At 35.7% G+C, this 21,161-nt stretch overlaps 1 protein-coding gene and 1 long non-coding RNA gene across 2 annotated transcripts in view; one reads left to right on the top strand and one right to left on the bottom strand.

Moving 5' to 3' along the window:
• Positions 1-14,350, bottom strand: part of MANEA (mannosidase endo-alpha) — a 31,953-nt gene extending 17,603 nt beyond the window's left edge. The window contains exons 1-2 of the mRNA XM_003258347.3: positions 14,233-14,350; positions 4,533-5,114 (exon numbers count right to left, since the gene is read on the bottom strand). Coding sequence (XP_003258395.1) covers positions 4,533-5,076 — 544 coding nt within the window. The 5' untranslated portion in view covers positions 5,077-5,114; positions 14,233-14,350. The remainder of the gene's footprint in view (positions 1-4,532; positions 5,115-14,232) is intronic.
• On the top strand, positions 14,163-20,661 carry LOC115834439. Its single transcript, XR_004029328.1, has 3 exons — positions 14,163-14,774; positions 16,449-16,562; positions 20,312-20,661. It is a non-coding gene; the product is annotated as an uncharacterized LOC115834439 (long non-coding RNA).
• The last annotated feature ends 500 nt before the right edge of the window (positions 20,662-21,161 follow it).

The raw sequence follows: 21,161 nt of genomic DNA, 5'->3' as shown, positions 1-21,161 counted from the left end.
ATGCAGCCAGAAAACAACAGCAACAACAAAACATATCTATCCAAGAAAATGAGGATATAAAAACATTTTTTTAAATTACGGCAGACTACTCATCAGAAACCATGAAAGACTGAAGAAAAAGAAGAAAAAAAGAAATGGAATACATTTTCAAAATTCTAAAAGAAAACAATTCCCTAAAACCTGCCCATTGATAATTCCACAGCTGATGAAACATCTTTCAAAATAAAGGCTACAAACAAAGTTTGAAAATATTCATTGCAAGGGGACCAGTAAAACAAGATAAAAGAAATTTTTAAGAGAGAAAGAATATGATACTAGACATACACTTGGATCTACATTAAAATATGGATGGGGAACACTGGAAACGGAATAAATGTAAAAAACATTCTTACTTTTAATAACTGTGAAAAACAACTGATTATTGAAAAGAGTGATCAGCAAACTATGACCCATGGGCCAAATCTTGCCTTTTACAGGCCAATTCATCTATATATTTGTCTATCTATTGCTTATAACCATTTTCACACTATAAGGATAGAGCTGAGTGGTTGCAAAGAGAGAGAGTGAGGGACTCACAAAATCAAAAATATTTATTAGGTTGTCCTTTACAGAAAATGCTTGCCAACCTCTGGCCTACAGCAACGATAGTAAAATATCATTTCTTATGTGATAGAATTATGACAATAGCAAAGTATGGGAGGGAAACACAGGGAATATCAGTGGTGAAGACCTTACATTACACATTAAGTATGTATCATTTGCAAGTAGACTGTCTCCTTGCAATGAATACTTTCAAATTTTGTTTGTAGCCAAAGGTTGGGCATCTATAGCAATATGAAAGCTTTATGGAATATCACTACTCTACAGTTATAAATATATCCTTTAAACTTAATGCAAATAGTTACTATAAAAGGAAATTTTATAACATCATATTAGATGTTATTAGGTACATTTAAACTTTATGCGTCTAATTCATCTCATTGTGACTTCTACTTTTACGTACAAATTTTTAAAGGCAGGAGATGCAGAAGTAAGAATTGTAACCTTACTAAAACAAATATGTCATACTTTCAGGAAATATTCCAATGTTGAAATCCATCCAGTGTTTTTAAAGCAACAATGATTCTGAAAACAAAGGAACTGGGAAATGTGACTTGCTCATCTTTATGTCCCTAGAATCTAGCACAAGCTTGGAACATCATGGAAAGTCAATAAATATTTAGTGCTAAACTGAAACAATGGGAAGATAATTTTAAAGTCATAGGGTACATTATGTTTTGCTAAATGTAACAGGTCTCTATTTTGCCATAACAAATTATCACAAATTCAGTTGCTTAAAACAATGTAAATTTATTATCTTACAGTTTTGCATGTCAGGAGTGTTGACATGGGTCTTAATATGCTAAGATCAAGGCCAGGTATTGGACTGGATGACATTCCTTTCTGGAGGCTCTAGGAAAGAATCCCTTTACTTGCCATTCAAGCTTGTAGAGGCTACCACATTCTTTGGCTCATGAACTTCTTGTTCCATCTTCAAAGATAGTAACAGGGGGTCGAGTCTCTCAGTGCATCCCTCTGACTCTCTCTTCCCTCTTCTTCTATTTATAAGGACTTATGTGACTAGATTAGCTGTACCCAAATAATGAAGGATAATGCCATCTCAAGTTCAGATGATTAGCAATCTTTTGCATCTGCAACCCTAATTCCCTTTTGCCAAATAATATATTCACAGATTGTGGGAATTACGATGTCCACATCAGAAAATGGGGGCCATTTTCTGACCAGTTTACTAAAGTTTTAGTAAACTGTATAAAAATAAGAAGGCATTCATCTGGTACTTTTAGAGTTGTAATACAGCAATACAAGAGGATAGAATACATGATACGTAATATTTTACTTAAAAGACTTGAAAAGGATACAAATCTACCATATGCCATTGTAATATATCTGATACATTATATATAATAATTGGATTTTAAACATAACATTAATAGTTCATTTTAATTTTATCATTCTTTTCAATGAAGGGTTGAGCCATTAGGATTTATGCCCACCACACTTCTAATTGTAAAAGCAGAAAATCAACCAACTTGTACTCTGCGATATAACAGTATAATCACTTCACACAGTAATTCAATTTAAGATAAAAAGAAGGCCATTTATATCAAAGGAAAATTATGAATGTTAAATATGTAGTCAAAGCATAGTCAACCATGCAACAATTTAAACAGCCTTCATTTACTATCTTCTTCAATTCAAAGAATTGACCAGAGTCAGCATGCCAGCTCCATGGATTAAAGTAGGGTTTTGAGTCTGTATTCCAACAGTCAAATTATTTTCTGCCTGGTAACAATTAGTATAATTCAATATTTAACTCATTAAGAAATTATTTCTTTATTTACAAATTGATTGTCACTTTTATTATCAAGTTTTTTTTAATTTTGTCTAGGAGAAAATCCACCAAAAAGTAAAATATTTGCATCAGTAGTGAAGCTGTCAACATTTAAAATTGAAATGACTGTATTACTGTCAATGTTTAGAAATAATTAATGTTCATATACATGATACAATAGTAAAATATTATACAGGGAATATAAACATGAGATAGGCATAAAAATGTTAACTGAAACTTTTCTTCCTGATCACAAACTATACCAAACATAGTGTAACACACATATTATTTATATCTAAAATTTATGTTTACTGCATATATTATTTATATATGTTTATGTATTACAAATATGTATTAATATTAGTTATATTTATAATGGAGGGGAAAAAACCCTCCTTGTATACTATTCAAATTGCAAATGAAAATTAAAACTTTAAAGAACAACCATTTTCTCTGTCAATCTAGCATAGTTTTTTTAGCCATATCAAGACAGTCTTGAATAAAGACTTAAATGTGATACAAAGTTTTTGTAAAAAATGGAAAAAATATCATTTGAAAAGATTCTCCTCCCAAAAGCAAATTAGTAAATAGAGACAGACACACACACATACATACTGACCACACAGAAGTCAATGCTGTCTTAACTGACCCAACCTATTTTATGTCATAATACATATAGAACATAGAAACTAAAGCTCTAAGTATACTATAAATTTTATAAATACTTGAAAAAAGTTAGTCCATACAAGGAAAACAACTTATCTTGCATGTATCTGATATAGATTCATAGAATTCTACATTGTTTTGCTCATCAAAGACTCTTGTGTTTCTCTAAGTACATATCAGCTCCATGGTGAATTCATGCCTTTATGTAGAGCTAGAAAAATGTAAGAATACCCAATTTCTTGTTCTAGCTCTACAGGTAGGGGCACTAAAAAGACAAATGAAACTGAAACTGGAAGGTTTTACAAAGACTATATTAACAAACTGAAGAATTTTCAGGCACCAAGTTATATTTTTTCTGTAATTCACCTGTGGGACAATATGACTCTATCTAAATATATGTAATTGGAGTGCCAGAAGGAAACAGAAGAGAAAGGTGAGAAGAGGTAGGAACAACAATAAGAATCAGTTAAGTTAAAGGGGCGTATTGTAAAAAGGTACAGTTATAAATAAAACAAATGAATAAAATAAGCCAGAAGAAAATATAAAACAGAATAATACACATATGTAATGTAAGAGAAGGAAGAAAAAGAAGGAAAAAAGAAACAGACATGTGGGACAAATGGAAAATAAACAGAAAAATGGCAGATTTAAAATCATATCATTATTACATTAAACATAAATGAAATAAACAGACATTAAGACTGACAGAATAACTTTAAGAAACAGAAAAGCAGGACCAAATTACGTGCTACATGCCTAAAATTTGAAACAGCCCAAACACCTATCAAGAGGTGAATATAAAAGCAAATTTGCCAAAATCAAACAATAGAAGACTTCTTATCAATAAAAATGACTAAGCTATTGATATAGTTAAGTGCATTTCAAAATATTGTGCTGAGCAAAAGATATACACACATACAAATGCTGAATGACTCTGTTTTCATAAAGTAATAGAACACTCACAACTATTCTCCAGTGATAGAAATCAGATCTGATAGAAATCAGATCCAGCTGATATATATACAGTTTTCAGCGGTAGGGAAGAAGGTAGGCCTGAATAAACGAATTACGATGAGACTTTTCGGGCTACAGAAATATTTTACTTCTTGATTGGGGTGGTATTCAAACAGGTATATACTTTTGAGTAACATCAATGAGCTGTAAACTTAAAGTGGGAAATTCATTGTATTTTATGTAAATCACAATTTAATAAAATTGAGAAAGTGAATTAAATTAGAAATCAACCGTATGTCCAGAAATGCTCCAAAATGTAAAAATTAAACAATATACACTAAGGGCAGTTAAATGTGGTTGCCTAGATGTTTAAGATCATACATACAGTTTAATTTGGAGGTATGAGCTTAACAATATAATTAATAATAATGAGAAAATTAACTAGTAATTTAAAGTTACACAAAAAATCATTTATATGCATATATACAGACACAAACACACGTATATATACAATAATTACCAATTGAAGCTGAGCGCATTTGTCTCATGTGAGTTTCTATGACAGAAGGATCCCGAGAACTGTAACTTCCCAATTCAGGATAAAAGCTGGAGCCAATGTCATCTGGAGGGTTGTGTCTCCCTTGTGGATAATTCTTGGCTATTCTAGGGTCCCAATGCTCTAACACTGGATGATTCCAATGTATATATTTACCATCAAATTGTGGATTTCCATACCAACTGTAATAAAATACATGTAGATAATTGTTCAGAGGTGGTAGTTCATCCAAGTTAAGTTCAGAGGCTTTGGAAGGTTTCATAGTGATTTCAACACTTTTTAAATTCTTGGTATTTGTTTCACTGTTGATTCTGTCACTCTTTTGGAAATCAAAACTTTTCCCCAAATGAATAGTTCGTTGATGAAGTTCTGGAAGAAGGTCAAGTCCAAAAGGAGCTCCAAAAGTAGCTGTATTTGGTCTCAGCATTTTTAAACCCATCATCAGAGAGAAAATAAATAGAATAAAAAGTGCCAAAATGATGCAAGTCCTTCTCCGAAACTTTGCCATGATGACATACTTTAAACTCCAAAATAGTAAGTGTTTTGCTGCAATTTATTGAAAAAAGATAATTAGTGTTACCAAAAGTATTTTCCAATGTATTCAACATGAAAACTAAAATCCATAAATTTCATTACATTGAATAATTAGTACTGATTTCATCATATATTGGTGAAATTAAGAAAGTGAAGTAAGATGTTAATTATATCATCATATATAAATGTCTACAAAAGGGTCTATGGCTAGAATAAATGGCAATATTCATTTGGATATATCACCATGTACATGCCAATTACATTTAGTCAGACGAACCTTTAGGAAATTTTATTTAAGAAATTAAAATACTTTTTCATTACTTGAACAGATTACATGTATACTGAATGTAGGAAGGGAACATTCTATGTATGTGAACTAAAATTCTTTTTAAAAATCATTTATTTATTTATTGTAGAGACAAGGTCTCACTATGTTGACCAGACTGGTCTTGAACTCTTGGGCTCAAGCGATCCTCCTGTCTCAGCCTCCCACATTGCTAGGATTACAGGTATGAGTCACCACACCCCTGGCCTGAACTAAAATTTTCTAAATCTAAGTGTAAAATTTACAAATCACAGTTAATAAAAAGGAAATACTTACTAGTGTATAAAAAACTCAGTCATTAAACAGATTTTCCAAAAATTTTTTAACAATTTCTAAAAGGGAAAAATTATAAATTTTAAATAACATTTTGAAGTGAAATAGAATCAGACAAAATTTTTTAAATGACAGAAGAGAAAAAAGAATAATCACAAGTAAGATATTGCCAATTTTTTAAAAAAATTCATTAGGCTGGGCATGATGGCTCATGCCTGTAATCCCAGCACTTTGGGAGGCTGAGGCAGGAGGATCACTTGAGTTCTTCAGTTTGAGACCAGCCTGGACAACCACAGGGAGACCCCATCCCTACACAAACTTTTAAAAAATTGGCTAGGCATGGTGGTGTGTGCCTGTAGTTCCCCAGCTACTCATGAGGATGAGGCAGGTGGATTGCTTGAGCCCAGGAGGTCAAGGCAGCAGTGAGCCATGATTGTGCCACTGAACTCCGGCCTGGGTGACAGTGCAAGAAAACGTCTCCAAAAATAAAATTAACTTACGACTCTGAAAATCTTACTGAACAGAGGTTATAAACAGTAATTTATGACTTCTGAAAGGGTATTATATGTGTTTTTGTTTTAGTAAGTATGTTTATGGACATATATTAATGCAGTGCTTCTTGGCTGATTAAGAAAAGACATTTTTGTTGTGTGTGTGTATATATATATACATATGAGTATAAGTATATAGGTACATATACACCATATGAATGAAATATTCAAGTCTTTTTATATACAAATTTCTTATTAGAAAGGTATTTGGCACAATGCTGACATTGACTGCTTTATAAAAGAGTTCTATGATATGGTGCTGTTATTCTAGAGAATTAAGTTAAAAAAGACTTAACTCCAATAGAAAAGACAGACAAGTGAAACTTCCTACAAACTGCTGCTTCTATTCTATCGGGGGAACCCGCCCCCAATATTTCAATGTAGGTTCTTTCTATTTTCCATAAATGTCGACCAGTCGGAGAAATAAGAGAGAGAGTACAAAGAGAGGAATTTTACAGTTGGGCCGCCGGGGGTGACATCACATATCGATACGACTGTGATGCCCACCTGAGCTGCAAAACCAGAAAGTTTTATTAAGAATTTCAATAGGGGGCCGGGCGCGGTGGCTCACGCTTGTAATCCCAGCACTTTGGGAGGCCGAGGCGGGCGGATCACGAGGTCAAGAGATCGAGACCACGGTGAAACCCCGTCTCTACTAAAAATACAAAAAATTGGCCGGGCGTGGTGGCGGGCGCCTGTAGTCCCAGCTAATCGGAGAGGCTGAGGCAGGAGAATGGCGTGAACCCGGGAGGTGGAGCTTGCAGTGAGCCGAGATCGCGCCACTGCACTCCAGCCTGGGTGAAAGAGCAAGACTCCGTCTCAAAAAAAAAAAAAAAAAAAAAAAAAAGAATTTCAATAGGGGAGGGGGTCCAAGAACAGGGAGTAAGTCACAAGATCACATACTTCAAAGGGCAAAAAGGAGAACAAAGATCACATGCTTCTGAGGAAACAGGAGAAAAGGCAAAACAGAACTACTGATGAGGTTCTATGTTCAGCTGTGCACCTATTGTCTTGATAAACATCTTAAACAACAGAAAACAGGGTTAGAGAGCAGAGAACTGGTCTGACCTCAAATTTACCACGGTGGGGTACTGGAGGAGACCAGGGCGTATCTCAGTCCTTATCTCAACCACACAGGACAGACAATCCCAGAGCGGCCGTTTATAGACCTCCCCCGAGGAATGCAATTCTTTTCCTAGGGTCTTAATATTAATGTTCCTTGCTAGGAAAAGAATTTAGTGATATCTCTCCTACTTGCACATCCATTTATAGGCTCTCTGCAAGAAGAAAAATATGGCTCTTTTTGCCTGACCCCGCAGGCAGTCAGACTTTATGGTTGTCTTCCCTTTTTCCCTAAAAATCGCTGTTATTCTGTTCTTTTTCAGGGTGCACTGATTTCATATTGTTCAAACACATGTTTTACAATCAATTTGTACAGTTAACACAATTATAGTGGTCCTGAGGTGACATACATCCTCGGTTTATGAAGATAAGAGGATTAAGAGATTAAAGTAAGATAGGCATAAGAAATTATAAGAGTATTATTAGGGAAGTGATAAATGTCCATGAAATCTTCACAATTTATGTTCCTCTGCTGCAGCTCCAGCTGTTCCCTCCGTTCGGGGTCCCTGACTTCCCACAACACTATTCTACATGTATTTAGGAAACACTAAACTAACCAAGTATATTTCGTTAACAGCCAAAATCATAAGAATTATTTTTAAGGTTAATCTTGTTTAATTGTGAATAGTGAATAATATAAAGAATAACATAAAAGAATAGTATAAAAGACATGTCTAGTTTAAAACATATAAAGTAAACATTGAAAAAGAAATCTGCCAGCTTAAAAGCTCCTTTCCACTTCTTGCGTTCCCTCTGAATCACCAGTCCTGCCCTTCTCCCTGCCTAAGGGCAACTGCTTGAATTTTGTGTTTATCATTACACCTCTTCCTTCTTTATAGTTTTCCCACCACACAAGCATATCTAACTAAAGTTAATTGCATTTTGTCTGTTTCAAACTTTTAGTAAATATGGTGTGTGTACATATATACATTATATATGTATATCTGTATACTATACATACAATATGCATACTGTAAATATATCAAGGCATGCAGGTACATACATAAACATGTGTAGGTGCATATGTACACATACATGCACATATGTGTATTTACATATTGTGCATTTTATGTTATATATGGATACATGTATGTCATATATATTTACATATAAATACGTATGATTATATATACATAATTAAATGTATTTACATTTATAAAACTCTTGGGAAACAATATTAATTACTAAATCTTTTCTGACACTACCTGGTATCCTAACTCTTCCCCATCCCTGCATTCCATCACATCAGTTCCCTCCCTCTCTAATAAAAAGCTATGTAAATGAACTTTTAGTAAAGGAATAGGTAAACAGGTCTGGAGATTTTGTTTTAATAACTACATACATGTTGGCAAAATGTTCCTCCAGAAGATATCTAATTAATTACAAATGGGGACATAATAACAGTGGAAAACCTACCAAAACACCAAGTTAAACTAGTGATCAAAATTGACTTTATCAGTTAATTTGGATAAATAAGTATTGCCATTAGTCTTCAGAGAAGCTGTACTGAGAAAAACACAGAATCACTGCCGTGGTACTCTTGTTAAAAATTAATCCAAATCTAATCACGAGGAAGCATGAGACAATATATTAAAGAGAGGATACACACAAAGACATAAATACACATATATTCATACATGTGTATATATGTACACCACATACATACACTATATATAAAATGTATGGCTTACATACAATGCAACATAGAATAAGTAAGGGTGTGTGTGTTTGTGTATAATGGTAAGCAAATGTGGTAAAATATTACCATTTGGTGAATGTGCAGGAAAAGTAAACAGAAATTGTTTGTGCTATTTATGCCAGCAGTAAATTGAAGAATGTGAGCTGTTAACATACCTGCTTATTTCTGGAAAGGGCTAAGTCACAAAGTCTTTCAAATCCTGCACTACATGACTTTGCAAAGTGAAATTTCTACATGTGAGTTGTGGCAGTCCTGTTGCACTAATAGGTATAAAAGTATGGGCTGGGCGTGGTGGCTCACACCTGTAATCCCAGCACTTTGGGAGGCTGAGGCGGGCAGATCATGAGGTCAGGAGATCGAGACCATCCTGCCTAACACAGTGAAACCCTGTCTCTACTAAAAATACAAAAAATTAGCCAGGCATGGTGGTGGGCGCCTGTAGTCCCAGCTACTCGGGAGGCTGAGGCAGGAGAATGGTGTGAACCTGGGAGGCAGAGCTTATAGTGAGCAGAGATCGCGCCACTGCACTCCAACCTGGGCAACAGAGCAAGACTCCGTCTCAAAAAAAAAAAGATGATACAACCATTTTGGCATGCCGCTGTAATTTGTTGTCCTGAAATTTTCAAATTATTGACATCACAACAAACATTTCCCTTTGCTTAAAGAAAGGGAAAATTTTGATGAGACATGAAGCAAAAATAATATTTTAGATGTAATATATCAACTATTATGATATATAATATCATATCATTTGTATTAAAGATATACACAGAAGGAAATATACTTAAACATGTAAAATAGTTATGTCTGGATGAGACAACAGTGAGATTTTCTTACTCTGTTTTCTAAAAGTAGAACATAATACTTCAGAAGGAAAACGTTTGGATAGGTATTCTATAAGAAAAAAAACAATGGAAATGAATGTTGGAAGAGTTACAGAGAAAGGAGAAATAACTAACAGATTTATAAATTAGTAAGGCATTGATTTTTGAAATGTTGACTTCAGCTGAATGGCGAGATTCATGAAAGACCAAGATATATAATAAATCTGAAGATGTAAATTCAAATCAGTCACACTTAGTTATGTGATCCTGGTAAATCACTTAGCCTTTTCTTAAAAAAGAGGGTATCTGTTTTGCCTACTGATAAAACTGTTCTGTGAATCATGCAAGACAATTTGAAATAGTAATGTTTTAATCAAACAGTAAATACTAATGAATTTATAAATAAATGAAAAGTGAAGAAATATTGGAAACTTTAAAAAATTTCTTAGGTTCATTTTCTGGATATACTCATGAATACAAAGCACAAAATGTCCATTTATGGAAGCTGTTTTTTTTCTCTCTCTCTCTCTCTCTCGCCTATGATGTAATTTCTTAAGTTGATCCTCTGTCTTCTCATTTTACATTACTTCATTCATTCAATTAAAATGTGTGTTTATCACATCATTATAGATGATACACAAGCTCAATTTTAAGAGATGATCTGCTGGCTCTGGCTCAACCTCCATAACTCAATTAAGTCATCTCAACCTAAACAAACACAGATGGGCACTGAGATTTAAAATATGAGCTCTGTAGTTCAAATGCCTGAGCTCAAATTCCAGCTGTGCCATTTTTTAGTTATCTGACCTACAAAACTGACCTGATCTGAGTTCCTTTCCTCACCTATAAAATGAGTTATTACTTCACTCATAGGATTTTTGTGAGGATGAAATTAGTTAGTATTGTAAAACTCTCAAAATCATGTGGCTTAGTATAAGACTAAATAAATATGAGCAATTGCTTATGATGATGATTAAAGATGGGTGTCCAACAAGCAATTAAAATATGACACATTTTATTCTAAGTGCCTATCCTCTGTATGACCAACTATTGAAATACCAGTCACCTGCAAGTCAAAGTTGAAATGCTGCCTCTTCTTGATACCTCTCCTGATTCCACAGTGAAAAGTACTTACTCCTCATATATTTTGTTAACAGTATTTACTTTTTAAATTGTCATTTCTTTTTTTTTTTTTTGAGACGGAGTCTCACTCTGTCGCCCAGGCTGGAGTGCAGTGGCACAATCTCCACCCACTGCAAGCTCCACCTTCAGGGTTCACGCCATTCTCCTGCTTCAGCCTCCCACGTAGCTGGGACTACAGTGCCCACCACCACGCCCGGCTAATTTGTTGTATTTTTAGTAGACACGGGGTTTCACCGTGTTAGCCAGGATGGTCTCGATCTCCTGACCTCCAGATCCACCCACCTCGGCCTCCCAAAGTGCTGGGATTACAGGTGTGAGCCACCGCACCCGGCCAAACTGTCATTTCTTATGTATTGTATCATGCTGTGCATTTATCTTTATATCACCTACTAGATTGCTCCTTAAGTTTCAGAAATGGAGTCTTTATCTTCACATTCTAGTAGAGTATAACATGTCTTTCACATAGTGTTCATTAAGTGTTCAGCTTAAAAAAAGTTAATTTCTGGCTCTTTGCTGTTTCATTGGTATTTAGGCAGTGTGTGTGTATATATATACATGTATATATATATATGTATGTGTATATATATATGTATATATATACATATATATATCTGTGTGTGTGTGTATATAGACTACTGACCGTATAGACACTTGATAAGTTTACAGTGTATACTGAACGTTATAATCATAAAGATCCAATAATTTTAAAAACCCAATTTAATAAAAAAAACATCTTCAACACTTCAAAACCACAATGACCCTTGAGATGCCTAAATGCCTGATCTTGCAGGAAAGGGGTGAAGGAACTAATTCAGCTTCAATAAAAGAAAAGTTTTATAAGTCACCATAGAGAAAAAATTACAAGTTTATTGCAGATATGTTTCCAAAGCAGGGACCTACTCAAAGTATTGGCTACTGAAAATGTTTTCTCCTCAAAAGGCTGTTTACATTACTCATACACAATAGGTTCTTTTGAACATATAGCTTCTGTTTTTTGAGTTTTGTGCTTTTAATCCTTTGAAATGCTGACTTGAAGCTTAGTGATGTCTAATAAAAAATTATTGGACATATCCAGCTAGCTAAGAGACCCCAAGAGATTCAGAAGCAGGGTGGTATGAATTAGTACTTCAAAAATTATTTGCTTTTATCATGTAACTCACAAAAGCCAAAAAGACTTCCCTTTTAATTATTATTAATTAAATTAAATCACACAGACTTCTGGTGCTTTTTTAAAAAAAATATTGTTTTCTTCTAATTTTATTTTGTATAAAGCCACTGGAGATAAATATAACTCAATACTAGAAGACACATCTGGAACTTTCAAAATCAGTTTCAAAATCAATCCTTGCCCAGGTCAGTTTTATTGTAAACACTTGTACCCTCTGGTTAACAGAAATTCAGTGAGGTTTAGTTTCTTTTTTTTTTCTTTTTTTTTTTTTTGAGATGGAGTCTCACTCTGTTGCCAGGCTGGAGTGCAGTGGCGCCATCTTGGCTCACTGCAACCTCCACCTCCCGGGTTCAAGCGATTCTCCTGCCTCAGCCTCCAGAGTAGCTGGGACTACAGGAGCACACTACGACGCCCAGCTAATTTTTGTATTTTTAGCAGAGACAGGGTTTCACCATGTTGGCCAGGATGGTCTCGATCTCTTGACCTCATGATCCACCCGCTTCAGCCTCCCAAAGTGCTGGGATTACAGGCGTGAGCCACCGCGCCCGGCCGCAGAATTTTTTTAACCTGATTTTACAAATGATGAAGCTGAGCAGTTGGTAACTTTTTCAAAAATCTCTGGGCCAGCAAATGGCCAAGAACCCAATCTAAGGTTAATCACCCAGCAAGGAGCAAATCCAGTCTGGCTCAAGAACTCAAGTTCTTGTCCATGCTATCCTGCCTTCCTTCAAGGTATTAGACAAATCAAATTTAGAGGATACACCACAGTTATTTTTGTGACATAAGATGAAAGCTGCTGCTATATGGTTATGCTTTCAATTAAGGATTATGTACCTAATAAACAATGATTAACTGTTACCTACCCCATAAACTGTGCCCAAACTTAATCTAAAGACAGCTTATTCTATTTTATGATCATACATTCACTATTCAACACACGAATAACAGCAACAGCTCTGGAAATGGTGTTTTCATTGTTGTGATTTTTTGTTTTGGGGGGTGTTTTTCTGCGCTGAGCCTGAAAATCCACAAATTCACAGCACTCTTGTTTTTTTCAGGTGTGTTACACCTGAAATAGATGTATTGTCATGAAAGTTATTTGCAAACAACGTGACACAGTATCACCAATATCTAGGTTTTACTTTATATTTTTGTTTCAAACTACTGCCTCAATACTTTAACGTGAACAACCTATTCCAGTCCCATTTTTCTTATTTTCAAGTTCATAATCAACACTATCCCCCCCTTGTTGTTTTATAGCACTTCCACATTTTCTCCTAACACTTATTCATAGGGTCTTGCAACAACAAAACCAAACAGTTATAACTGCCTATACTTCAAGTTGCTTCTTTGGAAAAAGGAACAACAAAAACACTAATCCAGCACTGTTGCATCCCCAGACTTAGCAAAGGCTAGGAGTCTAAGATGACAGTGCCAAACACGTTTACAGGTGAACTGAAAAACCATCTCTAGCGGCCTCGCCATCCAGCGGTCTCCTCCCGATGCCGAGAGGCGCTGAGACAGGCGACAGCTACCTTTCCGTTGCACCCTGAGCCCAGCAGGCCTCGGGCCTTCCACTCTCCCGGTCGGCTCAAAGCCCAGAGGCAGTCTGGGGGCACAAGGAGAAGGTGCTGAAAAAGGCTTCCATCCGACCCGAAATTTCCAACTTGTCGGGCAAACAAGGAAAATCCGAGGCGACAGGAGGTACCGTTTCAAAGAGGAGGCGGCGACGAGGCTGGTGAGGTGGGGATAAAGCAGTGTAAAAGGCAGTAAAACTAACGCAGACTAAAACAGGCGTAAGAGTGACAGCATAGGTTAATCGAGGGGGCTACAGGCTCGCCGCTGGGCGCCACCAGCGCCTGCCAGAGGGGCGCCGGGTCAAAGAGCGCCCGGATGAAAGCGGCCACCAGATTGGCTGGCGGGCGAGCGCGCAGGCGCCCGCGGTGGACCTCGTGCCCGCCGCCGCTGCTGGCGCTGGCGCTGGCGCCGCCGCTTCCAAGGGGTGCGAATCCTGCAGCTACTTACCAGGGTCGGGTAATTCACTTCTTGCAAGGACTCGGCCAGAAGGGAGGTTGAGACCGCCAACACAGAGCCGACTGCCGCCGCGCCCGGAGCCCAGACAGCCCCTCCTCCCCGAAGGCGCGCGCACAGCGTTCCGGGAGCTTTCAGGGGCGGGACGGGCGGGGGCGGGGTCACGGAGCGGGCGGGGCTCGGGGTCTTCCGGAGCCTCCGGTCGCGGGTCTAAGAGGACTAGGGCGGGAGCGGCGCGGAAGAAAGAGAGGACTGCGTTTTGGGGCGTTCTGTAAGAGGGGAAAGACGTGTGGATTGGAGTCCGACTGCACTCACGCCTTATTTCTGCAAGCAGAACTCACTGTCCTTAGAAACGGCCTTCTGAGGCTCTGTTGGGAGGCTCTAACTGTATTACAGAGGACACATTTTTGTTTTTATGTGAAACATTCAGAAGTTGCTTCCATCAAGTGCTTCATAAGTACACTGGTTTTCAAACTTTTTAAGTTGAGGAACTGTTTTGATTTTTTTTTAAATAGAACTTTACTTGGAAGCCCAAGGTAGGCAGATGCAGATGGCGTTTTTAATTTGCGAATGTATTCTATAAAATCACATCTGTACTGAAGTACTAGAAATAATTGAGGATAAGTCAGATGTGAAGAGCAAGAACTTTTGAAATAGGATTACAACTGAAGGTTTCCATCTTACATTAGCTTCAGAAAACAAGAAAATGCTATCTTTTGTTTGGTTACTTGGTAACAGGAAGTCCTTATTCAAGCTAGAACTTGCTGATGTGAACAGTTTCATAAGGGCTCTCCTTAAAAAGATTTTGTACACCAATTTTAATTGGGAAATATACATATGAGTATATCTCATGTGCATATCTTAAAGAAGAATGAAAAATGCCCAGGTACCCACTACAGAGCTTAAGAAAAAAAAAAAATGCCAGTATTTTTGAAGCCTTCTAAAAAGGCCTCTTTAAAAGCATCTCCTTCCTTCCGTTCACCATTATGCTGAATTTTATATTACTCATTCCGTTGTATTTCTGAAAATAGTTACATATGTACGATTCCCTAAAAATACTATTTTCCTAGTTTTATATTTTATATGTGAATCATTCTTCATTTTTCCCCTTTTTTCACTAATTTAGGTTTTGAGAGGTTTTGAGATTCGTCTGTATACAAGTCCATTTCCCATTAACTAGACTGGCACATCGTTACCGTTATGCTATTGTTAGACTTTTTAAGTTTTTGCTGACAAGAGCATCTGATTGCTCTTTTAATTTGCATTTTCCCTTTTGCTAAAGCCTGTTACTTTTATCTCATTTTTTATTAAATTGCTTGCTTTTGAAAATTATTTTGTAGATAATATTTATTTTTTCTAGTTTAATTCTCTCTTGTAAGTTACATGTGTTGCAAATGTCTTCTCTTAGTTTATGGACTGTCTTTCCAGTTTTTATGATGTTTCTTGATTGCCAAAAGCGTTATGCTTCAGTATACAGCTTTTTGAATTTAATAATATTTTACATTTTAATGTTGTGCTTTTTGCTTTCTTGCTTACAAGATTATTCCCAACATTAGATCAGAAACTATTCTTTCTTCTACAAGTTTAAAAGTTTAATTGTAGAAATTTTAGACACAGAAAGGACAAATAATAACATAATGAACACCCACGCACTCAGCTCTATGTATTAAAACATTTTGCAAACCCCTCCTGCTAATGATTCTTGTCTAAAATTGCCCTAACTATACTTGGCTCTTTACTGTTTCACTGAAATTTTAGGATGAGCCAGCCAAGATCCATTTAAAAAATTGGATTTTAATTGGGCATTTTATTCAACTTGAGAATTGAATTTAGAGATTTAGTGAAATGTCTTCTTATCTATGAACATGGTATATTTATTTTATTCAGGTACTTTATGTACTACTATGCTTTGTAATTTATTGAATATCTTTCATTATATTGCCTCCTAGTTTTATTACTAAAATTAGAGATCTCTTTAAACTCTATTTTCTAATTGTTTAGTAACATTGTATTAAAAGAGCATCAATTTCAATATATTGGTAGTATCTCGAGAAGCTTTGCTGAATTTTTTTGATTGCTTGCTTTATTTCCTTGTTATATCTTTGGATGACCTATATAGGTAATCATATCATTTGTAAATAAGAATAATGGTTTCCTTCTTTCTCTATTTTCAAACCACTTATTCAGTTTTTTCTTTTATTTATTAACAGAACATCCAGTGCAATGTTTAATGGAAGTGATAATGGCATTCTTGTCCCATTCCTCACTTTACTGTGATACTGCTAACATTTTATAATGATGACAATGTTTGCTGTGGGTTTTTGGTAAATACTTTATCAAGATTATTAAGTGTTCTGTTTCCAGTTCATAATGTATTGTTGTTTGCTTTTTTTAAACCATGAGTGACAGTTTAATTGATTAAATGCTTTTTCTGCATCTATTGAGATAATCATTGTTTCCTATTCTAATATATTTATGGGAATGATTAATACATTTTCTGATGTCAAATGAGAGGGAGAGGATTTTATTTTATAAATATGTTAATGCATGCTCACTTGCTTACAAACTGGGTACTTTATGACTGCCTGTGTAAATAAATTAGGGCAAGAAGATTCTCATTGCATCACACTCTATTCATTGCACAATGGCGTTTATAAACTGGATTAGAATTGCTGCTAGTGCCCCATCTTGTAACTCTGACTGCTGTACCTATCCCCTGCTATTGTCAGGGAATGTTGAGATGGCAATGATAGAAATAATGTTGTCAATATTCTTTTTTTCTTTCACATCACTTTTTTTCACAAAGTGTTTTTATGTAGATTTTTTTTTTTTACTTGACATCACTGGAAAATAAGCAATGTTTTGTTGTAATTATCACATATATAATGTTTTTACATTCTGAATCTTGATTTTATTTTCAAATATGGGAAGGCCATAATAACTGCCACATCCAATTTTTTTATCTCTCATATATACATATATTTTTAATTAGTTCAATAATTTCCTGAATGTAAACAATGTAGAATTTAGTAAATTAATAAGCACTGATGGGAAAGGTCTCCAAGATAAATGAGCAAGTGATTAGTATGTTAATACTTACAAGAGAAGTTCACATTATATTAATATAAATTTTAAATATATATGTGCATGTATGATATATAAAAATATCTGAAAGGATATATGCATTGTTACCTATAGGGATGTAACGGAAGGGGAATGAAGCAGAATTTTCTTTTTTACTCTCTGTAGTGCTTTTTTTTTTAATATGAGCCCATATTTATGTATTTTTTTAATTAAAAATACAGCACCAGAAGAATATGCCATTCATCTAATAGATGATTTCTTGGAAAGAAAAAGAGCTGCATATGAATTCATTTGTGTAGTAAATAGACATTTTAAATGTGTTGCATCAGGGGTAATCCGTCACTGAGAGTCCAAAGACAAAAATGATCCAAAGAAGGAAGAAGGGAGAAAAAAAAAATCCCCCATTTTTTTTTTTTCTTTTTTGTCAAATTCTTGTATGGAAAGATTCTGACACAATAAACTAATAGTAGCCTTTGGTTTATCCTAATTAACATTTATTAAAATCATAGTCCCCACCCCAGAAGATCCTTCAGGTTAATCCTATCTTGCTACTAGAAAAGCAGCAGCCATTTATCTTATCTTTTGGCATCAGCATTGAAGAGTCTTCTTTGTATTTCCCAGACCTAAGCAAACAGTTATACCTTCAACCATCTTTTTCTTGCCTCTATTTCAATGGGCCCTATTGTTTGTCTCCTGATTATTTCATGTCTATTTTTCCCCTGTCCTAGAAGTTTCATTAGTATTTCCTAGCCATATGCCATTTATACCTTTGTTCATTACTCCTCTCACTGAAGACGAGAAATCAATTTCTGTCCATATCCTCTCCACTTAAATTAATCAGAGATATATTTTGTAAACAATAGAAATTGAACTGGCAAGCCTAAAAACAAATAGACTATGCAAAAAGTTACAGAATTTAGCATGAAGATGAAGGCTAGTACATTAGGTAATGGCAATGGATAGGAAACAAGAGGGGCTAGGAAATTGGGAACACAGCCTTATATAACAGTACAGATTAGGGCACTGCTGCTTTCAGGGCTGCACTGAACTCAATGCTGCTGACACCACTATGAGTGACTTCTCAACTCTGTGTTATCTACCTCGTTGCTTCAAGATTGAAATTTTGGATTGAGATCATTTGATTAGCTTGCTCTAGGCTGTATGTCTTTTCCTCCTTAGCCTCCTTGAAGTAGAGCCCAGAACTTTTGGCTTTAATGGGAAATTGGGCACAAAACACACATTATTCTTCCAAAACCTGAAGGATTTTTAGATTCTAAGTAGTAACAAAATAAACTAAATCCCCAAACAATAGTCCAATTATCCATCACAGTATGCTTCACTGTCCATATAAAGTCTACTTTCTCCCTTACTATTTTATACTTACTGATTGTTTTATTCATTTAATCCCTATACATTTATAGGGAGTAATGTGAAACAGCAGTAATTTCTTAATTAACTAAATTGTTCTGTTCTTTTTATCATATCTTGTATCTATGAAGGTGTAACTAGGGTATTCCTTGACACAGTTTGGGATGCAAAGAATGTAACTCCAATAAGTGCCATGAGTAAAACACTAAAGTTTCCACCAGTTTATAGCAGCAGATAATTCAGAGAGCCAAATTCATTGTTTCCCCTAATGCTCTGATCCTTTCACTGTACCTACCAGCATCCTGACAGCAAAGAATCCGTTCTATCTCACATAAATTCACGAATTATTATCAGACCAAGGAAAAAACTTGCCTTGGTAGGTCATGATTAAAATTCACTGGCCTTGTAGTGGTCACAGGTTTTAGGGTGACTTCTTGATGCATTAGATAAGGCTTTTCTAAGAATTGATGTACATTACCCAGAATTAAACTCAGTGTAGGTAACTTCTAACTAAACAGGCCAAGCCCCTTTGGTGAAAGGTTTTCTCATTCTCTGATCCAAGTACTTGCCCAGGTCATGGCCCTCCTGAGTGACGGAGATGGGAGAGCGTTCTGCCTTCCCAAATAAAGAAGGCAGAAAGTTCACCTCTGGTTGAATGGTGCTGTTAGATGCTAATGCATTGATTGACTAGATATGGAACATTTCTCCTTAAGGAAACCCTATCCTGAAGGAAACCCTATTCTGCAAACAGGCATAGTGGCAGCTAAGGCAGATGCATGTCTTTAGTGGAAACCAGAGCCAGCAGGGAGATGTAGCACTTCCTGAGTTTGGAAATGACTCCACCAGTTGATATAGGGCCTCTCAGTGTGTTGAAGGAAGGAAGTCCTATGTTTTATGATTGAGCATTAGTGTCATACTACAATCAGCCACTCCCCCAAATGTTGCATCACTTAAACTCCAGGTTTCACAGAGAATTTCCTAAGGTATTAGGTTTGAGTTTCTTCCTTCGTAGGATGCCATGGGTTCTTTAACCAAACCAACCTAATCTTTCTCCTGCCATAGTACCACCTTCTGCCATGCAAAAAGAAGCAGTTTGCAAAAGTCAGTAAAAGAAAAAAAAATGCCTTGTTATTTCTCAAAATAGATGAGCTCACTTGTCTTCTATTTATGTAAGAGAGACCACAGTAATTCTTCTCAACAGTATCGGCTACAAGGTGATTTTCTGTGCCTGCTTATTCTAAGAAGTAGCTGGCAATTTCTCTTGTTAAAAGAGAAAAAGAAAAAAACATACATTTACTCGCTGATAAACATTTTTCTGTGAGAGAACCCAATTAAATAGCAGGCCTGTGTTGTGTATGTCTTTTATACACCCTGTAATGCCAGGTTCCATGAAGGCAGTTCCAGAGATAGTCTAATTCAGAGCTGGGGCTCCAACTCCCAACACATAGTAGGTGCTTATAGTAGGATGATAATAATTCCCAAAGATACAGAAGTCCTAATCCTCTGAACCAGTGAATAATAATTCAAATGGCAAAAGGGACTTTGCAGGTGTGAGGAAGGATCTTGAGATGAGAGTTGTCTTGATGGGCCCTAAATATAATCACACATGTCTTTATAACAGGGAGGCAAAGGGAGATTTGACAAAGAAGAAGGCAATGGGACTACTGAAACAAAATGCTAGGCTTCTGGCTTTGAAGATCAGACTAGGGACCAAAAATAAAGGAATGCAAGCATTTCATTCAAGCTCTAAAAGCCAGAAGAGGCAAGAAAAACTTTCAGAAGGGAGAGTGACCATGCTAATACTTCAGTTTCAGCCCAGTGAAACTGACTTCAGACTTCTGACCTCCTGAACTGCAGGAGAATAAATGTATGCTTTTTAAGCTACCAAGTTTCTGGTAATTTGTTCTAGCAGCCACAGGAAACTAATACAGTTTTCAACAAATATGTGTTGAATAAATAAATCAATGAACAGTAGGGATTCAATAAATATTACATTAATTATAAGATGCCCAGATTGGTTCTTTGAATGTGAGAGAAACATCATTCTTTAAATGTATCTGCAAAGTAAAAGCTAATTGCATTAATATAAACTGAGTTCTTATTTACCAATTTTTATTCTGGTTGTTTTTGTTTTGGTTTGTTGAGATGGGCAAATATGTTAGTTTGATAATAATTGGTTTTATTTGATTATGCATTTATTCACAATGTTGAGGGGTGCCTACTTTCAGAATACATATATTAATCACAAATCTCTACCTCCTAGGAGTTTGCCATCTACCAAGAAACACGGAGATATACCGTGTGTGGTTTATATTATCCACTTACCACTGTTTGGGTTACTTTAATTATTTTTGTATATGTCTATATCTCAAAAGAGTTTGTGCCCCTGCAAGGCAGTCTTTTCTGCATTCATCTATTTACAGCATCTATCACAATGCTTTCCACATAGCAAGACTTCAGAAATATTTAAT

This window comes from Nomascus leucogenys, chromosome 3, assembly GCF_006542625.1.
Source record: "Nomascus leucogenys isolate Asia chromosome 3, Asia_NLE_v1, whole genome shotgun sequence".
Classification (NCBI taxonomy): domain Eukaryota; kingdom Metazoa; phylum Chordata; class Mammalia; order Primates; family Hylobatidae; genus Nomascus; species Nomascus leucogenys.
The sequence above is the reverse complement of the archived record's forward strand: the minus strand, read 5'-3'. Positions and strand labels throughout refer to the sequence as shown.